This window comes from Myotis daubentonii, chromosome 10 (genome assembly GCF_963259705.1).
Source record: "Myotis daubentonii chromosome 10, mMyoDau2.1, whole genome shotgun sequence".
Taxonomy (NCBI): Eukaryota; Metazoa; Chordata; class Mammalia; order Chiroptera; family Vespertilionidae; genus Myotis; species Myotis daubentonii.
In genome coordinates this window covers 78806141-78830744 of record NC_081849.1, presented here as the reverse complement: position 1 = coordinate 78830744, position 24604 = coordinate 78806141, and the positions used below count along the sequence as shown (strand labels likewise).

At 41.8% G+C, this 24604-nt stretch overlaps 1 protein-coding gene across 5 annotated transcripts in view; it reads right to left on the bottom strand.

The window, feature by feature from the left end:
* The window catches only part of AVL9 (AVL9 cell migration associated), a 40370-nt gene extending 20885 nt beyond the window's left edge, over window positions 1–19485 (bottom strand). The window contains exons 1-8 of one of the 5 annotated variants that reach the window (XR_009447426.1): window positions 19163–19485; window positions 11719–11839; window positions 9693–9778; window positions 7954–8025; window positions 5064–5153; window positions 4046–4112; window positions 2151–2191; window positions 960–998 (exon numbers count right to left, since the gene is read on the bottom strand). Coding sequence is in view for 4 of the 5 variants with exons in the window: in XM_059655804.1 (XP_059511787.1) it covers window positions 960–998; window positions 2151–2191; window positions 4046–4112; window positions 5064–5153; window positions 7954–8025; window positions 9693–9778; window positions 11719–11839; window positions 19163–19255 (609 nt within the window). In the remaining variant the exon portion in view is untranslated. The remainder of the gene's footprint in view (window positions 1–959; window positions 999–2150; window positions 2192–4045; window positions 4113–5063; window positions 5154–7953; window positions 8026–9692; window positions 9779–11718; window positions 11840–19162) is intronic. The other 4 variants (XM_059655804.1, XM_059655805.1, XM_059655806.1 and 1 more) reach the window with 4 other exon arrangements.
* Window positions 19486–24604: the final 5119 nt, after the last annotated feature.

The following is a 24604-nucleotide window of genomic DNA, read 5'->3' as shown; positions in this document are numbered from 1 at the left end:
AAGTGCTATCTCACAAAGCATAGCACCCACAATTGTGTTCTCCTTACACACTGGTCTTCTTTGAGGAGTAGCTTGCAAGCAAGAAAGCAAATCTTGCATTAAAAAGGATGTCCTCATTCTATTAAATTGCTATAAAGAATGTAGGGGTGAGTTGCCACATTAGATAACGTTTATCTTATCATAAATGCCATTGCATGTAACTAGGCTAAGTATTACTTTGCAAAACTTTTGTTTCAGATACATATATCCCTGTGTGCTCGAGGTTGCCATGTAAAACATTTTTATTATAGGTTGCAATAAAAAAGTCTGAAACCTGTATCTCGACAACAAAAAAATAAACAACCTGATTAAAAAAGAGGCTATGGACTTGAACGGACATTTCTCCAAGAAAAATATACAAATGGCTGACAAGCACCCGAACAGGTGCTCCATCTCACTAACCATTTGGGAATGCAACTCAAAACCAGGAGGTCCTGCCTCACCTACTAGGATGGTTACTATCCAAACCCAGAAAATGACAAGTAGTGATGAAGATGTGGAGAAACTGGACCTTTGCGCTCTGTTGGTAAGAAGGTAAGAGGTGCAGCTGTTATGGATAACAGTGTGGTGGGTCTTCAAATTGAAAATGGAACTACCATAGCATCCAGCGAGACCCCATCTGGATATAAACCCCAGAGAACTGAGAGCAGAACTGAATTCCGTCACTCTGTCTCCTCAAAAAAGAGTGCATGAACTTATGCTTCTATGGCAGTGAACAGGAATATGGGCTTCAAAGGAAAAAAGAAAGAAACAAAATAAATGAATAAATAAATAAAATAAAATAAAAAAGAATGTAGGCTTCAGCTCATCATAATTTGATAGGCAAAAACATTAGTTTATACTTTATTATTAGTTTTAATTGTATATAGTATTTAAGAAATGTCAATAAATGTTAAGTATTCCATCCCGCCAAATCTCACCTTTTTTTCAAGAAGAATTAATTTAAACAGAATTAAGACCTAAACAAAAATAGAAATGCTGCATTAAAATAAGGAATGCAAGCCTATTATTTATTTGCCTTTTCCTGTCTGCAAAGATACCATATATTATTTAATTAATAATATTAAAATAATTACAGTGCTTTAAAAATTACATTGAAAATCATGAATTTATACTAAGAAATTAAATATTATCTGTGTCCTCTAAAAAGTGTGAAAACCACTTAAATCTCTAACAAATTGTGTTTTTGGAAGGAGTTGTGCCATTTTTGCTTGAAATATTGCAAGCTCCTAAAAGGGTGGGAACTACTCATTTATTTCTGAACTAGAGGCCCGATGCACAAAAATTTGTGCAAGAGTAGGCCTTCTTAGGCTATCAGGTTCGATTCCAGTCAAGGGCATATACCTTGGTTGCAGGCACATCCCCAGTGGGGGGTGTGCAGGAGGCAGCTGATGGATGTTTCTCTCTCATCGATGTTTCCAACTCTCTATTCCTCTCCCTTCCTCTCTGTAAAAAGTCAATAAAATATATTTCAAAAAAAAAAAAGAGTAGGCCTTCCTTTCCTCCGGCTGCCAGCACCAGCTTCCCTCTGACACCTGGGACCCGACACGAGCTTCCCTCCTCCAGCCACCAGCAGGCACCTGGGACCCCGGCTTCATCAGGAAGGACATCTGGAATGATGTCCGGAAGACATCTGGTCTAATAAGCATATTACCTTTTTATTATTATAGATATGTCCAGAGCATTCACCCAACAGATACCCAGTAAATGCTTGTTAAATGATCAACGTGTGCAGGCCCTAGTCAACACATGCTTCAGTACTAAGATCAGAAGTAATACATATAGATATTCTACTGGAAAATGTTTCACTCGTAAGGCAACAAATAAAATATTCTGCAAGATTAAAACATGTGTCTTCCCACTCTAACTTTGCGGTACCTGAAATTACAAAGACAATGGAAAAAATACTCTATCCTCTATCACTGACAGCATTTGTATACAGTTAGAAATTTCTCTCATACAAGCACTACCAGCACTTCTGGCTCTGTGTCATCACGAGAGAGGTCTTAGAAGAGCTAGACGTGGTTATGCACAATCTGCATTTGACCGTGTAGCACAGGGGCTCTGCCCGTTAAATGTGCACACTCGCAGGACAGAAGTTAAATACATACCTTGTGTCGAAAATGAAGCACAAGATCCCGAGGAGACAGACCTACAAGGTTAACAGAAAAGGAACCTGTGACTACACCCTGCTGTTTCTGTCAAAAAAGCTTTTTTTTTCTCCTCAAAGGAAAGTCAAGGAAAAAAAGAAAATAGGAATATGCAAGTATTAAAATATTATACAGTATTTGATCACATATACATGTACCCAGAATTTATCACATTAGTAATAGTCAAACATAGCACTGGAATGATGAAAAGGTAGAACTGTCTGCAGTGAGGGCAGTATCCTAAATCTGGGTTGCCCAATCCAGTGGCCACGGAGCCCTTGAAATGTGCCAAGTGGGACTGACAACCTAACCTTTAATTTTATTTAATTTGTATTAAGTCTAATATAAATGTAAATAGTCATGCCCTGGCCGGATGCTCAGGTATGATCCCCAGTCAGGGCACATACAAGAACCAACCAATGGCCAAAACCGGTTTGGCTCAGTGGATAGAGCGTCGGCCTGCGGACTGTAAGGTCCCAGGTTTGATTCCAGTCAAGGGCATGTACCTGGGTTGCAGGCACATCCCCAGTAGGAGATGTGCAGGAGGCAGCTGATCGATGTTTCTCCCTCATCGATGTTTCTAACTCTCTATCCCTCTCCCTTCCTCTCTGTAAAAAATCAATAAAATGTATTTAAAAAAAAAAAGAACCAACCAATGAATACATAAATAATTGGAACAACAAATCAATGTTTCTCTCTCGCACTGTCTCTCTCAAATCAATTTTTTAAAAAAAGAAGTTAAATGTAAATAGTCACGTCACTAATGGCCACTGCTATGGACAGTGTAGCTCTAACACTTTCTCCCATTCTACAAACAAACTCTTACCAATGACACAAGCTTCGAGAGCATGAAGCTGGTATTAAGGTGGAATCAATCATTTAAACGTGCTTTTTTGCTCACCACACTCCATAGGCTCTTATTTCTGAGTCACAGTCTTCTCTGATCATTTGTCAGAGGACAAGAGAAAATGATTTAGAGAGAAACATGTTCTCGGAATGGGAATTCTGTTACCAGCTTTTGCAGCACAGGATTACAAAACTGAACTACCTGTTTGGCGACTTCATGCTGAAATAGGAATGAGTGGGCATAAATCACTTTTGTTTTAATCATGAAAAGGATATTTACTGAGTGCCCACTGAGTACCATGGACACCAAGGCAGATTCTGGGTTGTCAAATAGTGCAAATTACACAAACCCCCAACTTGGAAAACCTTAAAATAGAAAAGTGCTAAGCAGATCTCTCTCTTGCCCTCCCTCTCTGTTACACCATGGAATTGACCTGGTCAGCAGTAATGTAAGGAAAAGGAAAAAACTTCCATTGTTATTCTGAAAAGCAGACATTTCCTTAAACAATAATAGTTGCGAATATTGGTACAGGTATGTTATACTAATGAACAAAATAAACTGATGAATAAAATAGATCCAGAGGCATGGATACATGGAACAGACTGACGGCTGTCAGAGGGGAGGGGGAATGAGGGACTGGATGAAAGAAGGTGAAGGGATTAGCCAAAGAGCATATATGCATAGCCCCTGGACACAGACAACAGTGTGGCGATGGCCAGAGGGAAGGGGGGTGGGGGCTGGGTGAGGTGTGGAAAGGTGGGGAAAATGGGGACATCTGAAATAGTTTCAACAATTTTAAAAAAGTAAAAAAAAAAAAATCCCGTTATAACCTTTGCGAATATAAATACTGGCTAAGAAGATGTGTAAGGAAGCAGCAGCATCAAACGTCGAAGAGTTTAGTTCCATACGGAAATGTAATTCTGATCATGAAGTTTCACATGCAACTAACTCGGTGCCCCAAACGAAAAGAAGTGCGGGCGTTTCTTCCCACTTGTCAAAAGCTACTCACCAAGATACACTTGGGACCCCTCCAATGACGTTCCTCCCAAGGAGCTGTTCATATGTTCATAGAGTTCCTACAAAACACAGATTCCGTTTAGACATTTTGGGCACTGAATTAGAACTATGATGATCAGGAAGAAACTGGTTCTTTAGTTGAGGCCGTTTGTTTTGCCAGGCCCTAAATGCATTTCTTTTTATTTTTAAATATATTTTTATTGATTTCAGAGAGGAAGGGAGCGGGAGAGAGAGAGAAACATCAATGATGACAGAGAATCATTGATCAGCTGCCTCCGGCATGCCCCCTACTGAGGATCGAGCCTGCAACCTGGGAATATGCCCTTGACCGCAATCAAACCTGGACCCTTCAGTCCGCAGACCAATGCTCTATCCACAGAGCCAAACTGGCTAGGGACAGGCCCGAAATTTAGAAACAATCAAGGTCTCTCTGAAGACTTGCCTTGTTTTTTCCATCCCTGCCTCTACATTTTAGACCTTGATTCATTCACATGGTGCTAAGGACTCCTGGATAAATTGCCCTACTTCCCTGATAAATGCCTAACTGTCCTATCCTCACTAGAATCCATGAGAGACCCATGTTCTACCTACTCATGGCAGCCTTGAGGAAAACATGCTCTCAATTTCAATGAAACAGTCATGAAGTTTTCCAGGGTTCTGCAATGGGGGTTAGGAGCCAGAAACCGGATACATAAGCATCCTGAGCAGGGTATTAATAAGACAAGCAGATTTGGAGAAGCAATGCCATAGCAAAAGGGCTTTTATTAATAGAAACATTTATGTCAGTTGCAGTCATTTGCATTATTTCCTAATAAAAGGCAGTTTGGTTGCATGTAATAAGTATGAACTGTACATTTTGGGCCGATCTCTATCCCTTCAATGGTATTTTCAAAGAAGAATGTCTTTCTTAAGGTAATACGTGATTATCTTTCACAATATTACTGACAGGATTTACTCGATTTATCCATCTGTCTTCAGCCAAACACATCTGCAGAGGGGTACAAATTTACCTTTAGAATGGAAATTTGGGAAAAATCCTTCTCTTCAAAATATGCATGTGTAATGAGCTGAAGTTTTGCTTGGAGCAAGCCATAGAGAGGCTTAAAGAAAAAAACAAAGAAAACTGCCATTAGTATGATAAGAGTTAAAAACAAACACCCCACAGCCTTTCAACTTGAAGAGAACAAGAAGAAGGAAGTTAGTAACTCTCAACGTCAGGGTCCTATTATTCACGACTGAGAGCCCTGACCTCACTCCTGCTAGCTGCCTGGCTGCGCTGAAGGTGCCGGACCCACTCAGAGGGCAGAGGTTGAGTGTGGGCACCAACCTCCTGGGTCTCCCCGTCACTCAGCCGCATAACTGGGCACGTCACCCCTGCATACCTGCTTGCTGCTGCGAACAAGGGTATCTGAAAAGACACCACCTTAAGGAGCTGCTTTCAGAATCAACCAACCAGGGGGAAGCACTTAGTAGAGTATTGGGCACCAAGAAAGACGTAGATGTTAGCTATTATTCTCATAATTTGAATCACAGTCTAATTCTGCACACGGTTCTGCTGGCTTGTGGAGACATTTAACCATCCTTGAAGCAGCCAGTTCTTACAGCTAGCTGAACATCCACAATTACACTTCCGTTTTCTGTCCTCTGTGGAGGCTTGCCTCTAGTCTGTGTCCTCTATCATGACATTTTCCTATATACTTGGACAAGGTTATTCCTTAGTTCTTAATTCTCCTATTTAAGACCCTCTCTTACCATTCCCATCCTTTTATTTTATTTTTTCCTTTTATTCTTAATGTTCTTTTCTAGATGTTTTCTGCTTTCTATGTCCTTTTTAGGATGCAGAGACCAATGCTGCATATATTTTTTAAATTAATTAAGACAGGTAATACTGGAATAGTTCCCCCACTGCTCCCAGTATTCCTGCTACTATATCATTATTACCATCTGCGTATAAAGTCAGCATATTTTAATCTGTAGACTACCATGCACTATGAACCACCGACCCCCTCAGTGTGAGCTGGCTCTCCCCACTCCCCATGCCTGTCTAGAGACAGACAGGATAGGTTTTCAGCCCAATTTTACCACTTAGTAGTTATATGTCTACGAGAGACATCGTTTTCTCTGAAATGTATCATTATTTGTATAATGAGAACAGTAAATACTTATATCTCACAGTTGGTACGAGGATTATATCTAAAATGACAATTATATCTAAAAAGTGTCTGATATAGAGTTAATACCTGACACATAGGCACTAGATAAATGACATTTATTTTCATTATAACTGTTCTTTGAAGAATGATTACTGAGTAAGCTTTTCAACGCCTTGATTTGCTTTAATACCTAGTACTCCTATGCTTTCTTTTCATTGGTCATCTGACCCAATGTAAAAAAAGGATTTCACTGATGTCTATATTTCAGGCCACCCTTCTAGAAACTGTACACGGATCAGGTTAGCAATCTACCACTTTCCTGATATTTAGAATCATTCCTTTTCTTGACTATTCTTGCCCTATACTTAAAATTTCTGTCTTGGAAGAGATATTCTGATCCTCAAAATCTTATTGTTAAGGCCAGTAAGTACTGAATTATTATTCTTCAGATATTTTCTTTGTTTTTAAACTTAGTAATAAAAACCAAGATAAATTATCTCTTGCAAAACTCAACTTATATTAAACAAACTACATTTAAATTGTCTGTGGGTATAAGAAATTGGATAGTTGCAGGAGAAATAATTGAACAAAATCTACACACATTTGGTGACTAAGCTAGTAAAATATTCTCATCTTTGGTTTAGGTTAATGGCAGAAACATCTATACAGTAGGTCCTCGGATTACGTCAGAGATCCGTTCCTACGGTGCAACGTAATGCAATTTTCACCGTAAGTCGGAAACCACCTACATAAGCACCAACGTCACTCACATGGAGCACATACACAGCAGGAATGAAGTGAAACAACAACAAAAATTTAAAAGAAAGATAATAATTCCTGACCTTTACTTGTGGTAAATAAATAATAAAACACATAAAGCATATATGTACATATGTTGAAATGACAGAACTTTTTTTTTTATAAATAAATGGGAGATGGCGACACAACAACAAAACGACATACGTCTCGTCCGATGTAACCCGAGGACTGTCTGTACTCAGTAATCATATAGATCTAAGGTAATTAACATGATAGAGATCTGGATTTTCCCCACAAAGGAAGTTTGGGTATTATATATTACATGTAGGCTTAGGTATCTGGTGTTATTGGTAAAGGTGTTATTATTCCATTAATAATAAAAGTGGAACATCACACTTTTATCCGTGATTTAATGAAGAGAGATATAAAAGAGTAAATGTTATATATTCCTTTAAAAAAATAAAGTTAAAATGATGATACACTTGCATCTGATCAACTTGTACACAGAAGAAGCAATTTAAAGCACTGTTATAGTGCATCTCATTATGCATCTCCCTTCCTCAAACATTTTCAGTTTTTAAAGAGCAGGTTAAGGCTACAATTTCATCATAAAAGAGTCATGCACTTCTAGTATCGTCAATAAAATCTGAATATGATTATAGTACTTTGAATGTTAGTAAAATGTTATTTATTCAAAGTCTTGGGAACAAAACAAAAATGTATAAATGAAATGTACATTTCGATCAAGTGCCACCTCCTGCCCCACAGCCTATCTATGAGATCTTCTTCTCTGGGCGGAGGGCACATGAGCATGAAACTGCTGAAGGGCAAAGAGAAAGAGGAGCCGCGGGAGCCTAAATATTGAGCCACTGAAGAATCTGGATATATTTTCTGGATCTGTCCTTAGACTAATGGTGCTGATCCTCGAGTGGGAATCTGTCATGAGAGTTTAACAAACACGTTAACAGGGAGCGATCTGGTTTCTTACCAGCTTGCTTAGAACACAGACGCTTTTCTGCACGGTCTCTCTGGTGACATCTGCATGCCGGACTTTCAACGCCTATCACAAATAGTCATTATTAGAAATACTTAAAAATAACCATTCTTCAACATAAAAATAGCAAGTAGATAGAAAAAACATTTCTTGCATTTGGTTAATTACATTCAAAAAGCATTTACTGAGAATCTCAGAAAATGTTCATTGGATGAATAAGTGTTCGTCGGCCAGGGCACTACATGCTGGAATACAGCAGGCGAAGGGAACAGTGAGAGACAGTCTGTATTATGACAGGATTTACAGTCTGACGGAGAATACTTTATGTGCAAGTTGCCACACTCAATGCAAATCAACCATCCTTGTTCTGGTTGTAAAATGGGCTGCCCTTTCGGAACCACTGTTTCTGGTAAGAAGGAGATAGTTTAAGAGATGACAAAACAGCTTTGTGAAGGTCTGTCCTCGGCACCGGGAGTCTGTTCTGGAGGCTGGTATTGCAGCCAGCTCTGAGCCGGGACGCATGCCTCCAGGATCCCGAGGATGACCCTGCGAGCTCTCTCCTGCTCTCCGCTCGCAGAAAACAACCTGATGAGATCGGCCGCAGGCGAGGCTGTGAGGGAAGTGAGAATGACTTCCCTCCCTATGCACTGCCTGGCAGCTCCCGGGATCTGTCCTGAGGACCAAGGAGCTTCCCTGCCTTCCACTGGCTGAGGACTAGTGGTCGCATGAAGCCAGGAGTGGAGCCTTCCCTCAATCTGTTTCTCCCTCTCTACCTTGATTGGATTCATTCATCAGATCCCACCTCCTTCAAAGGGAATTCAAGTCCTTCTCTTAGGCTCTGGGCCCCTCTGATATCTGGCTTATCTGTCTGGTCATCAGAAGAGGCTAGAAAAACTTGGAGGAAAGGGCAGCCCCAATATACTCTGGAGTGGGTCAGACCCGGGGGAGGGGGACAGGCAGTATGAACTGCCACCTCAAGGTTACGCAGAGCATGGGAACTGCTGATGAAACTGTAGGGCAGTAGAGGGAGTAAAGGAACGGGCTCCCAAGAAAGGACAGTAGCTCAATTCATCTCATGGAAAAGCATGTAAGGGTAACAGTCTGTGAAGAAATCAAATGCACAAAGCTACCATACAGAATCCCCTCCCGCAAAACCCCAGGCTGCTCAGAAGCAAACCATAAAAGGGGAAGCTGCTCACTGTGGTGCATGTGAATTTATTAATTAGAGCTATTAAGCTGGCAAGTAGTTTAAGAATGATCACAATCTTAGCCATAGATAATTAAGATAACGGGCAAGTAGTTTGGAGCTACTCTAAGTACTTTCTACTACTTCTAAAATGCTGCTTAAAAAAAACAAAAAACAAAAGACACCCATTACCACTCCACTTTTCTAAGTTATACACCAAACACTAGAAATAGGAAGTTCAAGGACACCATGAAATTTAAATACAGTATTTTGCAGACAAATGACTAAGTTTGGTATCACTATCTGAAAACAATGTGCAAAATATTACACGACACACATATAACTATAATCACCCATATCAACTCACAAAGACATTTATGTGAATAAATTGTTACTATTGGGCAAACAGCTACAAACCGTTTATAAAAATTTAAAAACAATATCACAGGTCCCACATATGCATGTCCCCAAATTTTACATTTTAGGTGGGCAATAGCTAAGAAAGAATTTTCAAGGTTTTTTTTGTTGTTCACTGTAACTGTCGTACCTTGGCTTCAATCTGCCGGTAGCAAGAGATACCATATACGGTGGCTCCATTTCCATTTCTGGGTGGCAAGTGAAAAAACACAGTATCTAAGAGATACACAGAAAAAAGTAGATACTAAAGTGATTACCCTCATGAGTGAATAATGACACTGAAGTTGCTATAATGCAGTCATTACAAACAGGAACCCGTGCGCACTTCCTCCCAGCACCACTACCACTGGCTGTGAGAACCCCTCTCACGCCTTACGGTACACACCCATCACCAGAGCACAGCAGGCTGAATCAGAACAGGTCTTACTGGGACTATGACCACTTATCTCAGAAAATACTTGATCTATACCGGATTCTTCCAGATTAAAACAAAATAGAGAATTGAGAGACTGAAAGCAATGCATGATTCTTGACCAGAAACTCCTGGACGACTGGGGAAATCTGAACACAGCCTGGGGATTAGGTGGCATTATGGACTTACTGACACATCTCTTGGCTGTGATACTGATATTGATTATCCTGGGAAGGACCTTATTCTTGGAGATGCATGCTGAAGTAATAAGAGCTAAGGTGTCATGATATTTATAACCGACTTTCAAATAGTACAGGCAAAACTGTACACAAACACAAATACAAAGAACACTGTGGAATATTCACTATACTAATCTTCAACTTTTCTGTATGTTTAAAAGTGTTCGTAAGTCAAACAATTGGGATAAAAACATCTGCAAGGTTAAAATACGATATGTAAAGTTTATTAACCTGCATAGTAACATTTGCTCCATTTTATCAAAAATTAAACAGGTATTCCAACCAAGTTCAACCTAGTCTTTTGGCAGAGCCTCTCGTACATGATAAAATGTCGCTCTTCCCGGAGCCTGCCAACGCACTCCTTACGGTGGCAGGAGGCAGTGCTGAGCCCGCAGCAGTGCTCTTTGGGGTGCTGCTGGTCTGCACGTGCAGGCCGGCTCCCAGGCAGGGCGCTGTGATGACAGTGGCCCTGGGGTGGAGAAGCAATGCCGCTGTTTCCGGGTGGGCACTGGGGCACGACCTTGTAAGTTTGCAGGCAGAGCCCCAATCAGTCTGCTGGTGCAGGTGAGGCCTTACGTGTGCCTGAGAGGAGTGTGAAGTATAAATGCAGGAAGTGCTACCAGCAGTGAACCTACTAATCTGGCTAATCACTTACTTTGGCCAGGTTCCTGGCAAGAGAAACCAAGGTTCACAAACCGTTACAATGCAAGCCTGGCGCTCAGCTAGAGATCCTCTGGATCCTTTAGAGGAGTGGTTCTCAACCTTCCCAATGCCGCGACCCTTTAATACAGTTCCTCATGTTGTGGTGACCCCCAACCATAAAATTATTTCCGTTGCTACTTCATAACTGTAATTTGGCTACTGTTATGAATCGTCATGTAAATATCTGATATGCAGGATGTATTTTCATTGTTACAAATTGAACGTAATTAAAGCATAGTGATTAATCACAAAACAATATGTAATTATATATGTGTTTTCCGATGGTCTTAGACGACCCCTGTAAAAGGGTCGTTTGACCCGCAAAGGGGTCGCAACCCACAGGTTGAGAACTGCTGCTTTAGAGCATGAGGAGTCAGCTCCAACCAGATTTTAAACATTTTATAATTAAGCACAATCAACTGTCCTCTCATTCATTCATGTATTTATTTGTTTGTTAATCCTCGCCTAAGGATATTTTTCATTGCTTTTTAGAGAGAGTGGAAGGGAGGGGAGAGAGAGAGAAACATCAATGTGAGAGAGACACATAGACACACTGATTGGTTGCCTCCCAAATGTGTCCTGACAGGGGTGACTGGGGCAGACCAGGGATCAAGCCTGCAGCGGAGGTACGTGCCCTTGACTGGAAAGGAACCCGAGACCCTTCAGTCTGTGGGTCGATGCTCTATCCACGGAGCCCAACTGGCTAGGGCCAAAGGCATTTCATTTACAAAGTACTTAGCATCTAAGGCGTCTTGTCAAATTAAAAAAAATGACACCAACTGCCCCACCGCCTGTTCACGTACCTTCCTGGTAGTTGTGTGCGCCATCTGGTAAGGCCAAGAAGGGCAGGTACTTCCATTCCTCAGGTATGGTGGGGCTGTCGTGTCCATCTCCTGGAATCAGGGGCGGGTAAGAGAATTCCACCTGAAATGGAGAGGAAAGTTGTTAGCCAAAGGTTGTTGATCAAAAGGAGAATTTTATCTTGAAAGGCAGAAATGCCTTTTAGACGCTGAAGAACAGGAGTAAGGGTAAGCCACACTTGCTGACATCATGTGACATTATCAGCAGACCTATGAGATAGAGGGGAAGGGGGAGGGGGAGGGAAGGAAGAAAAAAGGAGTAAAAGAAGGACTTGCACGCCTCTTCCTTTCTGATTTAACAGGCTGCCGCATCTTAATGTGCACAGGAGGGTGGTGGTGGCAGTGAGTGGGCTGAGATGTACATCTGGGAGCTGTCATCAGACAGGTGGTAACTGCCGCCATGGAGCCCTGGAGCCCTGAGGAAACCCAACATCCTATGGAACAGAGTGGAGGAGGACGTCCAACAAAGGAGCCTGAGAAGTGAGCCAAGATCTAGGTTTGCTTCGCATCCATTGGCTCCCTTGTTCCCAATACTTAGACCTTCAAGTTTATGGGGTTTTTGTTCGTTTGTTTTTAAAATATATTTTATTGATTTTTTACAGAGAGGAAGGGAGAGGGATAGTTAGAAACATCGATGAGAAAGATACATCGATCAGCTGCCTCCTACACACACCCCACCCGGGTTGTGCCCGCCACCAAGGTACATGCCCTTGACCGGAATCAAACCTGGGACCCTACAGTCCGCAGGCCGACACTCTATCCACTGAGCCAAACCGGTTAGGGCTCAAGTTTATGGTTTTGATGGCGGGCTGGTGGGGTGCAAGGAGGCATTAAGCAACATTTCAGATTTATTATTATTTTTTAAGATTGAGAATTGACCAATGAAAGTTCAATGAAGTCTCTTCAATACTATGTCTCATAGAAAGAACAAAGTTTTTTAAAATATATATTTGTATTGATTTCAGAGAGAGGAAGGGAGAGGGAGAGGGAGATAGAAACATCAATGATGAAAGAGATTCATTGATCGGCTGCCTCCTACACGTCTCCCACTGGGGACCAAGCCAGCAACCCAGGCATGTGTTCTCGACCGGAATCAAACCTGGGACCCTTCAGTCCACAGGTTGAGGCTCTATCCCCTGAGCCAAACCAGCCAGGGCAAGAACAAAGTTTTTAATATGTGCCCCAGGTGCTGGCATCCCCAGGCTTATTAGCATTTTCTCTGAGCTTCTAATTCTTTTTGTTATTTCAATGAGACTTTTGGAGAGGAGGGCAGAATAAAATACTCGTTAGCTATTTTAAAATGTTATAATTCAGCCTGGCCAGTGTGGCTCAGTTGGGGTCACTGGTTCAATTCCCAGTTAGGGCACATGGCCAGGTTGCAGGCTGGATTCGATCCCCTGTAGGGGGCGTGCAGGAGGAAGGCAAACAATATTTCTCTTGATGTTTCTCTCTCCCTCTCTCTCCAAAAAAATAAAAATAAAAAAATCAATAAAAATATATTTAAAAACAAAAATATTATAATGTTGTAATTCAGTATTTCTTAATAGGAAAAGATATTAATGGTATATTGTTACATAAAAAGGCAAATCATAACACTTCATTATCGTATAGTATATTTTTTGGAAAAAATTATGCCTATTCATAAAAAATAACTGGAGTGTGCTCTCCCTCCTGGGAGCATGCCCACCCTTTACCCCTCCCCTCTTTTTCCCCACAGGTATGTATCTCCTAAACTCTAAGGGACCCCACGAGACTGGCAAACAGGGGAGCAATGGGCAGTGACAGCTTGTCCAGGTTAAGCCCCTGAGCCTGTCCCAGGCCCCCCGTTCTCTGACTCTCCAGTGAGTGACAGCCCATTCCATTGCTAGAGCCAGAGCAGCCCCGCCTCGACGCTCTCCTGTCCCTGCTTCTGCCCTCAGCCCTTCCTTGCCCCACTGTCCCGCTTTGACAAGGTGCTCTCAGAAGCAAAACCCAACAAAGTGGGAAGGATATTCACCGAGCTGTGAAGAGCAGATTTCTCCAGGACTTTAAGTGCTAGTTTTCTTTTTTTCTTCTCTATATTTTCTCACTTTTCTATTTACAGTGAATATATATTACTTACGATAAGAAATGTTACTTTTTAAAAACAGCTGGAATATGACTTGAAATTTTTTAAAAAATATCAATTTTTATAACAGCAGAGGAGCTGTATCAGTGTGTTGGGGTCAATAGATGTTTAGGTTCTTTGGTAGAACAGGAGGAAGGAATCGAAGATCCTCCCCACTCTCTTCCCTGTCCATCTCTGTCTCCCTCTTGTGGTGCCCATCCCTAGACCAGCCTTCTGCAGCCCTCCCTTATCTTCTAGCAAAGGCTGAGCTCAGCACAGGGTCTGAGTCACAATAATATGAAAGAGTTACCCGTGATGCATAAGCATCTCACTGGAGATGAAGACATAAGCCAAAGAAAGGAATGTAGGCACTTTCCAGCTACTGGGGAGGATTATAAGAGGACAAAAGCATCCTCCGGCTATTTCTAAATTTCCATTATTCAGGTTGACACCCACGCTGCTTAGCTGCGATGCCGAGGCCTAAATGACAACTATTCCACTCTCTACATGTTAATACCGCAGCCCTCCAAAGCCAGGCATGTTCATCATCGCAGCAGATGGAAAGGATGGTGAACATCAGGAAGAAACCTCTGCCAAAATATTAAAGTTCAAGAAATAAAAGTGCTGGGGAGGAGGGGGGCGAGGCAGTATTGTTTCACAAGTTCTCTGAGTAGAGAAACCATCTCTGGACTTATTCTTCCCTAACCGCTAACTCTCCAAAGTTTGTTCTTCCTGTTCCAAAGGCCTACTTATTCCAACAAGAATCACGAAGAATACGCCTTAGTGTTTCATCATTGTCACCACAGGATTCCATCAGCAGCAGGTGCCAAAACTCCACACGTCAGCCAGCCATCTGTCACCAAAACCTGAATTGGTCAGAGCTTGCCAATATCACCCTAACATCACACACACACACACACACACACCCCGAATCTCCACAACCCATCCCTGAATTTGCAACACAACATCCTGTTACCCAAGGAGATGTTCCCGGGATGGGACCACTCAGAGCAACAGGAAAATATATTGTTCTCTCCCTCATTCTACTTGCTTTACTCACCGTTGGAAATAGTGTAAACATGAGTTCTAGTATTTACATAATTCTACTTTTTGAAAAAGTACAATCTGATAAAACCAGTTTATTCAAGAATTAAAACGTCTAGCCATGTATACAAAACCATGAACAGAACAAAATCAGAACAGTGGTCAAAAATCAAGTAATAATCCCAACTTTTCAGACATCACTTTGGAAAATAGCTATTCCCTATTAATTTGAGTGTGTTTTTTTTAAATATAGTTTATTGATTTTTTACAGAGAGGAAGGGAGAGAGATAGAGAGTTAGAAATATCGATGAGAGAGAAACATCGATCAGCTGCCTCCTGCACATCTCCTACTGGGGATGTGCCCGCAACCCAGGTACATGCCCTTGACCGGAATCGAACCTGGGACCTTTCAGTCCGCAGGCCGACGCTCTATCCACTGAGCCAAACCAGTTTTGGCAATTTGAGTGTTTTTTAAAAAGTTCCAAACTATGAAAGAACCAAAAGGTTTAATTGATAAACATTTGATTATATTATTTTGCCAAAAAATACACTAGTCTGACAAATAGTTTATATTATTTAGTGCCCAAAAGCAAATAAAGGACAAATAAAACTCTGGAACACACAATGTATAACAAGCAAACTACTATAGAGGAGGAGCCCATAAATAATATTGTGTCAAAGACTAATTTCAGATGAGTTTTTAAGGAAGAAGGGTCCTTTGCTAAATACTAAGTTTTTTAAAAATTTCAGAAAAAGAATTGGAATAGATAAATATCTCAAAACTATTTTAGATGTCTGGGTAGTACTTTCACTCACTTAAAAAAGTGTTCTAAATGTGAAGTTTAGCCATCAACTAGAATTATCACCACTAGAAATTAATATTATCTACGGAAAGAATTCACTCCCACAAATTATCCCAATAAACGTGAAAAAAAATGGCCAAGTGATAAAAGTTATTAGATGTTCATTTTAATTTAAATGGAGGAATTTTTCATTAAAATATATTTCATTAAAATATATCTGAAGGCCTCAAAGGTGAAAAAAATTGGAGATAAGATGACGGGACATCTGTCTACATGCCTCGCTTGGGGGTCCTCAGCACGGCTATACTGGAAGAGAGCTTTACCTTGTGGTCCACGTGAGCGGACCTCACTTCTGCATCATGGCAGTCGCTCTGGAGCAGCTTTTTAACAGAAGGGCCTACGGAGATTTAATGGAAAGTTATCGCGCTTAATTAGCCCTGCAGACTGCTGCAAGCCATTTCTTTACACAAAGGTTTTACTTTGGTTCCCTTGGATCTAAAAATGGGAAATGACACCCAGTTTGGGAATTTTCGCTATGAATAATCTCAGTGCACGGAAAGAACTGGTGATGAGCATGACCTGCGGCATCTGGAACATGGGAAGGCCCTCCCGCTATCTAACCGGATCTGAGGTCAGAGTCACAGGTCCATGACCGCGCACTCAGTGCCCCGGACCTGGAAGGACCGTCTTCAAATGGAGAAGAAGGTAGTCGGTGAGTACATCCCAAGGGAAATCTTACACACTTAGATGCTCTGAAACACCTGACATACTGATTTTGTCTCTGCACTGTCTGATTTTAGCAAGAATCCTGTTTGGTTTAGCCAGAGACCCCCCCTTCACCACTGATGTAGTCAATTCCCATTCATCGACCCCCACTCTGCTCCTTGCCTATAAATTCTCCCTTTTCCCTGTTATATTCAGAATCGAGCCTAGTTCTGTATTGAGATCTCTTTTTCCCTCCTGCAACAGCTTTTCTGAATAAAATCTGGTTTTACCGCTTTAACTATTGTCCAGCTTTGGTTTTCCTGATAGCACCAAATTAGCTGTAAGTATGCTTAAGTCAACTAACCTTTCTGGGTTTCAGTTTACTCATCTGTAAATTTAAGAGGGATGGAGTAGATGATCTCTAAGGATTCCCACCAGGTCTAAACTTCTCAGGAAGAAATAAGGTACAGAAAAAAATCAGCAATTTGGATTTGCTGGAGGTCGGGGAGCTATGAGGCCAGGACGCCCTGACTCCCAGCATAGTGCTCATTTTACAGAACCAGTCACCATTCTAAAACTCAGTGCTGAAACCCCAAACCAGACACATCCAGAGAAACGCCAGGGTGCTACTGCAGCCCAAAGGGCCTCTTTCATCTCACAATCTGTTGTACAGTTGTCTTTAATCTCCAAGCAGAAGCAGCACTACATTTTGTTTTCTAAAGTAAAGTAAGCCCAGCCGGTGTGGATCAGTGGTTGAGCGGCAACCTATGAACCGGGATGATTCCAGGTCAGGGCACATGCCCAGGAAGTAGGCTCGATCCCCCGTGTGGGTTGAACAGGAGATAGCCGATCAATGATTTCTCTCTCTCCCTCTCCCTTCCTCTCAGAAATCAATAAAAATATATTAAAAATAAAGTAATTTTTCCTCTCTGGAAATAAAAAGTATATTCCTTTTGCCCATAAAACAGATATACAACATAATAACTAATCTCGACTTTAGATGACAGCAAAAATGAAAAGATCTCATTGTATCTCCTACCAATAGTTCCTTCTTTTTTGTCTTTAAAACTGTTTGGTTCTGAAGTGGGGCTGCCACTTCTTACTTTACCCGGAAAGACACCTAAACGCCACATGGCTCTGCAGAATGAGCTCAGGACGTGCCAGAGCGATTGTAAGTCTGACTCCTGGGCTGTCCGGCAGTGTGACCTCAGGGAGATCATTTTACTGCCTGCAAGCTTCAGTCACTGCACCCGTATCCAAAGGAAGTTATACAGGGACAAGATGAAAGCTGTGAACTTTAAAGATCTAATGGTGATGAACACTTTGCTTGCATGCCATGATGCAAACTCAAATATCTGTTCTCTGACCTGTAAAGATAGGGTCACATTTTAAAACCTTATAATCTACGGCTGCTTGGAATGTTTCAGATATGGCACGGAATAACACCACTCCTCTGTGGTCTCTTCCAATGCCATTTCCACCAGAGGAACAGATAAGGAATAGCAAGCAGTCTTTACAACACAAACACAACCATCTTCTCACTTCCTCCATCATTTTTTTTCTGTTATCATCCTAACGAACTTAAATTCTGCCCATAGACATCTTCTAAAATGTTATATTCCTGTGACATACAAGAAGGAAAATGCTCCATTACTAAGTGGCAGCAATGAGCATTTTCGATATTTTAAACATTTCAATTTCCCGTTCGCTAGCACGCTGTGACATCACTGCCTTCCAGTGTGTGGGCTCATTCTCTAACCCTGCTCCTATTTTGTCCCCTCGCCTTCAATGCACAGACTGCACAGGTGCCATTGTTCCCTTTACCATTCAGTGAAGCAGCTTAAAAATGACTTTGTGCCGAAACCGGTTTGGCTCAGTGGATAGAGTGTCGGCCTGCGGACTGAAAGGTCCCAGGTTCGATTCCGGTCAAGGGCATGTACCTGGGTTGCGGGCACATCCCCAGTGGGAGATGTGCAGGAGGCAGCTGATCGATGTTTCTCTCTCATCGATGTTTCTAACTCTCTATCTCTCTCCCTTTCTCTCTGTAAAAAATCAATAAAATATATTAAAAAAAAATGACTTTGTATTTGCACATGGCTTCGCTCGGTAAACACCCGTCTTCCCTCGCGCTGGAGCTGGGGCGGTCAGCCGCGCACCTAAAGGCAGGAGCTGGACGAGATCAAATAGCAAAACCGAGGCCCAATGGGAAGGCGGGGCGGGGTCAGCCCACCTCCCCGGGCGCCCGCGTCCCGGGCTCCCAAGATAAACAAAGGAAGTGGACGGAGTCACCGCGGCAGGTGCTGCCACCGACCCGCGGCACCCGTGCGGCAGCCCGCCGAGCTCCACCCGTCCACACGCGGCCCGGGTGCTGACTCCTCCTGCGGGCTCCCGCCCTGGGTGGGCACCGAGAAAGTCCACGGAGACAGAGATGGACGGGGGGAGGGGGGCGGACCTTCCCTTCCTTCCTCCCGCTCCACCAAAGAGCCTAAACACCTACCCACCCCAACGCCCCAACACCCAGCGCCTCCGCTGCTCGACGCAATGCACATCCAGGGGCGGGAGAGAGAGGGAGCGTGGGGCCGGCGGCAGGTGGGGCGAGAAGGGGTCTGCAGAGAGGAGACAAGCGCAGAGGCCAGAAGGACCGAGGGCGCTGCCGGCGGGAGGACGGGGCGGAGGGGAGGGGCGCAGCCGGCGGGAGGACGCCCGGGCGGCCGCGGGCGGGTCGGGGGCGAGCGGGCCCCCTCCTCACCTGGCAGCCCTTCTTGTGGTGAAAGCCGACCACCACGATGTGCAGAACGGGCCCCCGCGGGGCGCCATCGCAGCCCCGCCCGGCCTTCTCCATGGGCAGCCGCCGCGGCGCGCAGGACCACGACTTCAACCGCCACGGGCGGCGGCCGGGTGACCGGCGGTCCCCGGGCGGCCGGCGATCCGTGGATTTCGGGGGTCAGCCGGGGCGCCGCATGAGGCCGCGCCGGGGGCCTGGAGAGGCCGAGGCTCCCGCAGCTCCGCCCCGCCCCCCGGCCGCCGCGGCGCCGCGCTCAGCAGCCTCCGCTCTTCCGGGCCGTCAGCCGACGCAGCCGCCGCCGGCGGGGGGCGGGGCCTCAGGGGCGGGGCGGGGCCGGGGGCGGGGCCTGCAGTGACCTCCGGGCACACCTGTCCCCTGTGCTCCTAGCCACCTGCTTCCTCCTCCGATTCCTTCTCTTCTTCCTCCTTCAATTCTCCGCCCCTCCCCACATGGTTCCTCAACTTTACTTCCTTTTTAACGTGCTTTCCGTTCATTCCTTCACCTCCTTTCCTTGGATTCGCTGGCCTAGCGTCTCTCTACCCTTTCTTCTTAAATATTGGATGACATATTGGTGCTGTTCTGCCTGTGTATTCAGTATTTAAATGCTTGCCCAGTATTTCTCTTTTGCTTCGTTCTATGTTTTTGTTTTTCTTCCTACTTAAATATTGTCTATAGGAATTCGGAAGCGACGTAAGGCCTGAAGCAGAATATCCTTGACAAAAAGGAAGTTTACAGGGACCCCTATAAAATGCTTATTGTAATCCTGCTATTAAGACAACAACATTAAAAAGAAGGAAAGAAAAAACAACAACAACATTATTTTCAGTCCATCTTGTTTCTGGATTTAGTACTGAGGTCAGCACAAAATATATGGGAGCAGTTGTCACTAGAGTTTTTAATTTCCTTGCTGTTGTACTACTTCAATTTTTTAACAAGCATTGAATCTCACCCTATGCCAATTTAAAGTGCATAATGGAAATACTAACCGACTTATCAAGTCTTATCCAGGGCAGTTTGGAAGTAAACTAAAGATAGGTGCCTGCTTCAAACAGAATATGAGATCACTACAGTAACTGGCTGTAAAGTTTATCATTAAAGTTGCACCTCCCTTAGTTTAAACAACCTTAGCAGTTGATATGGTCCACTGTTGGCCTTGACATTTAAGAACCTGCATTCTAATCTAAGTAAAGCTGAGAAAAAGAGTAAGCTTCCTGTGACCAAGTTTAATTTCTATGATTCAGTAGAACTGTTTTGATGCTAATAAAAATACCGTAGAAACTTTTCAAGATGTTGCTATCATTTCTATATTACAAAATTCTTGGTGTTGGCTCAGAACTGTGAGAAACTATATTATTCCCTGATGTAGAATATGTTACCATTTTCTTCCATCTGAGTTGATATTTTTCACAACTGGAATGGCTAAAATTAAAATGTAATTGAACATTTAAAAAAAAGGAAGGGTAGGGCATTTTAGAACTCTGTATCTACAGTGAACCCCAATTGTTTAATTCATTGTGCAGGAGACCCAGTAACAGCTTTAAAAAACTCTATATCGCTTTGCATCCTAGGGTTCCCAACTAAGATTACATAATTTGTTCATAACTATTGCATTGCTTAAATGTTTAAAAGGTATATCATTTAAAATATGCTATCAGCAAAGAAGCTACATTGTGGGAGACATTGGGAGTGAAAGTAAGCAAGGGAATTTCCAGAAATTTTCCATCTCTAAACATACAGACTGGCCCTTTTATCACTGTAGAGCAGTGGTTCTCAACCTTCTGGCCCTAAATACAGTTCCTCAGGTTGTGACCCAACCATAAAATTATTTTTGTTGCTACTTCATAACTGTAATGTTGCTACTGTTATGAATCATAATGTAAATATCTGATATGCAGGATGGTCTTAGGCGACCCCTGTGAAAGGGTTGTTCAACCACCAAGGGGATCGCGACCCACAGGTTGAGAACCGCTGCTGTAGAGGAACAACTTTTATATTAATTTTTTTAAAATATATTTTATTGATTTTTTTACAGAGAAGAAGGGAGAGAGATAGAGAGTTAGAAACATCGATGAGAGAGAAACATCGATCAGCTGCCTCCTGCACATCTCCTACTGGGGATGTGCCCGCAACCCAGGTACATGCCCTTGACCGGAATCGAACCCGGGACCTTTCAGTCCGCAGGCCGACGCTCTATCCACTGAGCCAAACCGGTTTTGCCAGATTAATTTTTTAATATAAGGAGTAAGAAATGTGAAAGTGAAACAAATTCAAAATTATTTGAGGACAGAACAATAAAACTTGCATAATCTTCAGATTTTTAATGATGATGGGCAGAAGGATTATGGAGAGAGAAAGAAGTATAAATTCTAGGAAAAGATCAGTCTTCTGTGATTATTCATTTATGTTCATTTTAAATCCCAAATCCAATGGGCACATTGTCCTTTACCAACTCTCGTCTCACTGATGAAATAGAGAATGAATATCATCCTATGATTTTATAAGCTTACATAACTGCTTTTATAAGTGTCCCAGTACATAGTCACATTTTAATACTAAGAGGGTTGTTGGTAGTATAGAAAAATATTGCTTTTCTATATGAATCATTGATTAAAAAGCAGTCAAAATTAATAAGAAACTGAAATATGTGCAGCCTTGTGAAGGAGAATAAAAAAAATAAAAAAAGCAAGACTGAATGATAAAGGAAGTGGAAGTAGCAGTAGCCTACCCTTTCAAGACACATGGACCGAGATGTACAGGATTGTCGACAGAAACAACAGATCATTGTGCATACTGTGTAATGAAATGGTAGTAAGCAGAATGTGGAATGTAAAGAGACATTTTGAAACTAATCATTGTCAGCTCTTGAAAAAAAGTATCGATGAAAGGAAGGAATACAGTTCTAGGCAGCTACACCTCTATAAAAGTCAATCAAATTCCATCATTAAATTTATAAGATGCTCTACAAATTTAACATCAGCAAGTTACTGTATTGCTCACTCCATAGCTCAGCATGGAAAAGCCCTCAGTGACGGAGAATTTATTAAGGAAACATTTCTAAGAAGTGCACCAGCTCTATTTCACGATATGAAAAATAAAGATGATATTATTAAAAGAATTTCTGAGTTACCACTCAGTAGAAATACTATCAAAGACAGAATAATAGATCTTAACAAAAACGTACAACATCAATTAAAAAAAGACTTAAATAGTTGTAAATATTTTTTTTATTTCTCTTGATGAAACTACTGATGTCACATCAAATGCTTGGTTGGCCATTATTGCTAGATATTCTGATGGTCTCACAATGAGAGAAGAGTTGATAAAGTTAGAATCAGTGCCAATAAGTACACCAGGAAATGAAATATGTAAGGTTGTAATAAAAACATTCAGTGACCTAAACATTAGTATCTCTAAAATTGTGTCAGTCACGACAGATGGGGCACCAAATATGGTGGGAAAAAATGTGGGATTCCTGAAATTGTTTATGGAAGCTATTAGACATCCACTTGTACCTATTCATTGCATTATCCATCAGGAGGTGTTGTGTGCCAAATCGGGATTCTCAGAATTGAATGATTTAATGTCAGTTGTAACAAAAATTGTGAATTTTATAGCTTCTCGACCCCTTCACAAGCGAGAATTTTCTGCACTTTTACAGGAAGTTGATTCAACCTACAGTGGACTACTGATGTTCAATAATGTGAGATGGCTGAGTCGAGGTAAAGTACTTGAGCAATTTGTGGAGTGCTTTGAAGAAATTACGGTATTTATTGAGAATAAGGATCTGGCAAACTTTCCTCAGATCAATGATCATAAGTGGGTCAGCAATTTGATGTTTTTTATAGATCTCTCTGTTCATATGAATGAACTGAACTTAAAATCACAAGGTTTTGGCAAAAGTACTGACGTTATGTTTGAATACATCAAATCTTTTGAAAGTAAACTTAAAATTTTCAAGCGAGATATTGAAACTAAAACTTATAAGTATTTTCCTCGGATAAAAAAGTATTTCGAGAAGGCCACTACAACGAGTGTAATGGAGTCCATACTTATGTGCCAGAATATAGTAAACTCGTTATTTGAACAGTTCAGCGAAAGATTCGACCAATTTAGAAGCCTAGAACAGACCATTAAAATAATTAAGTATCCGGATGTAGTTGTTTACAGTACTTTGGAATTAAACAATTTCCAATGGATGCAAATTGATAATTTAGAGATGCAACTTGCAGATTTTCAAGGTAGCATTTGGACTCATGTATTTGTCGACTTCAGGTCGAAACTTGAAATCTGGAACGAAATCGTTTGAATAATGAAAAAGAATGCAACTACAAACAAGAAATTTTGGAACAGAGTACCTGACACTTTTAGCGACATAAAAAATCTAGCGATGGCTTTGCTAACAATTTTTTCATCAACCTATTTTTGTGAGCCTTTGTTCTCAGCATTAAATAATATTAAAACGGCCAGAACCGGTTTGGCTCAGTGGATAGAGCGTCGGCCTGCGGACTGAAAGGTCCCAGATTCGATTCCGGTCAAGGGCATGTACCTGGGTTGCGGGCACATCCCCAGTGGGAGGTGTGCAGGAGGCAGCTGATCAATGTTTCTCTCTCATCGATGTTTCTGACTCTCTATCTCTCTCCCTTCCTCTCTGTAAAAAATCAATAAAATATATTTAAAAAATAATAATAATATTAAAACGAACAAAAGAAACTGGCTAACAGATGAAGTTTGTGGCGCTTGCTTGGCCTTGAAGTGCGCCAAGTATGAACCTGTAATCGAAGAATTAGCAGACAAACTTCAGCACCACAAAAGTCACTAATTCCTAGTTTTCGTACCATTTGATTATCATTGTTTTTATTATTATTTTTTCTAAATGTACATTGCTTTTCTGTTTTTGTTCATTTTATACATGTTTTTTGGTTGATTTTTCTTTGTTAAATGGCACTTAAATATATAAAATAAATAACAAAAATATAAACTTTTTTTTTTACTATGGTTGCAAATATAAAAAAAAAAATTATGAATATTTCTATATGTGACACGGCACCAGAGTTAAGTTTGGGTTTTTCAAAATTTTGACACGCCGAGCTCAAAAGGTTCGTCATCACTGCTCTAAGGTGACAAAGGGGCTTTACCAGGGCCTTTAGCTTGCCTTTTTCATTGCACTTGTCTCTTTATTTTGTAATCATGTTTGTAGTCTCTTTCCCTCGTAGACTGTGAGTTTTGTTTTATTCAAGTATGTATTCCCAAACCTTGCACAGTGCCTGGTAAGCAACCAGCGATGTTTTTTGAACGAATGTCAGAAAAAGCATTGCCCTCCTTGACTAAATAAAGTCTGGGACCTTCAAGGTTGACATTGGCCCTAAAAATGCGAGGGAAACAGGGGAAAGAACAGGAAATCTCATA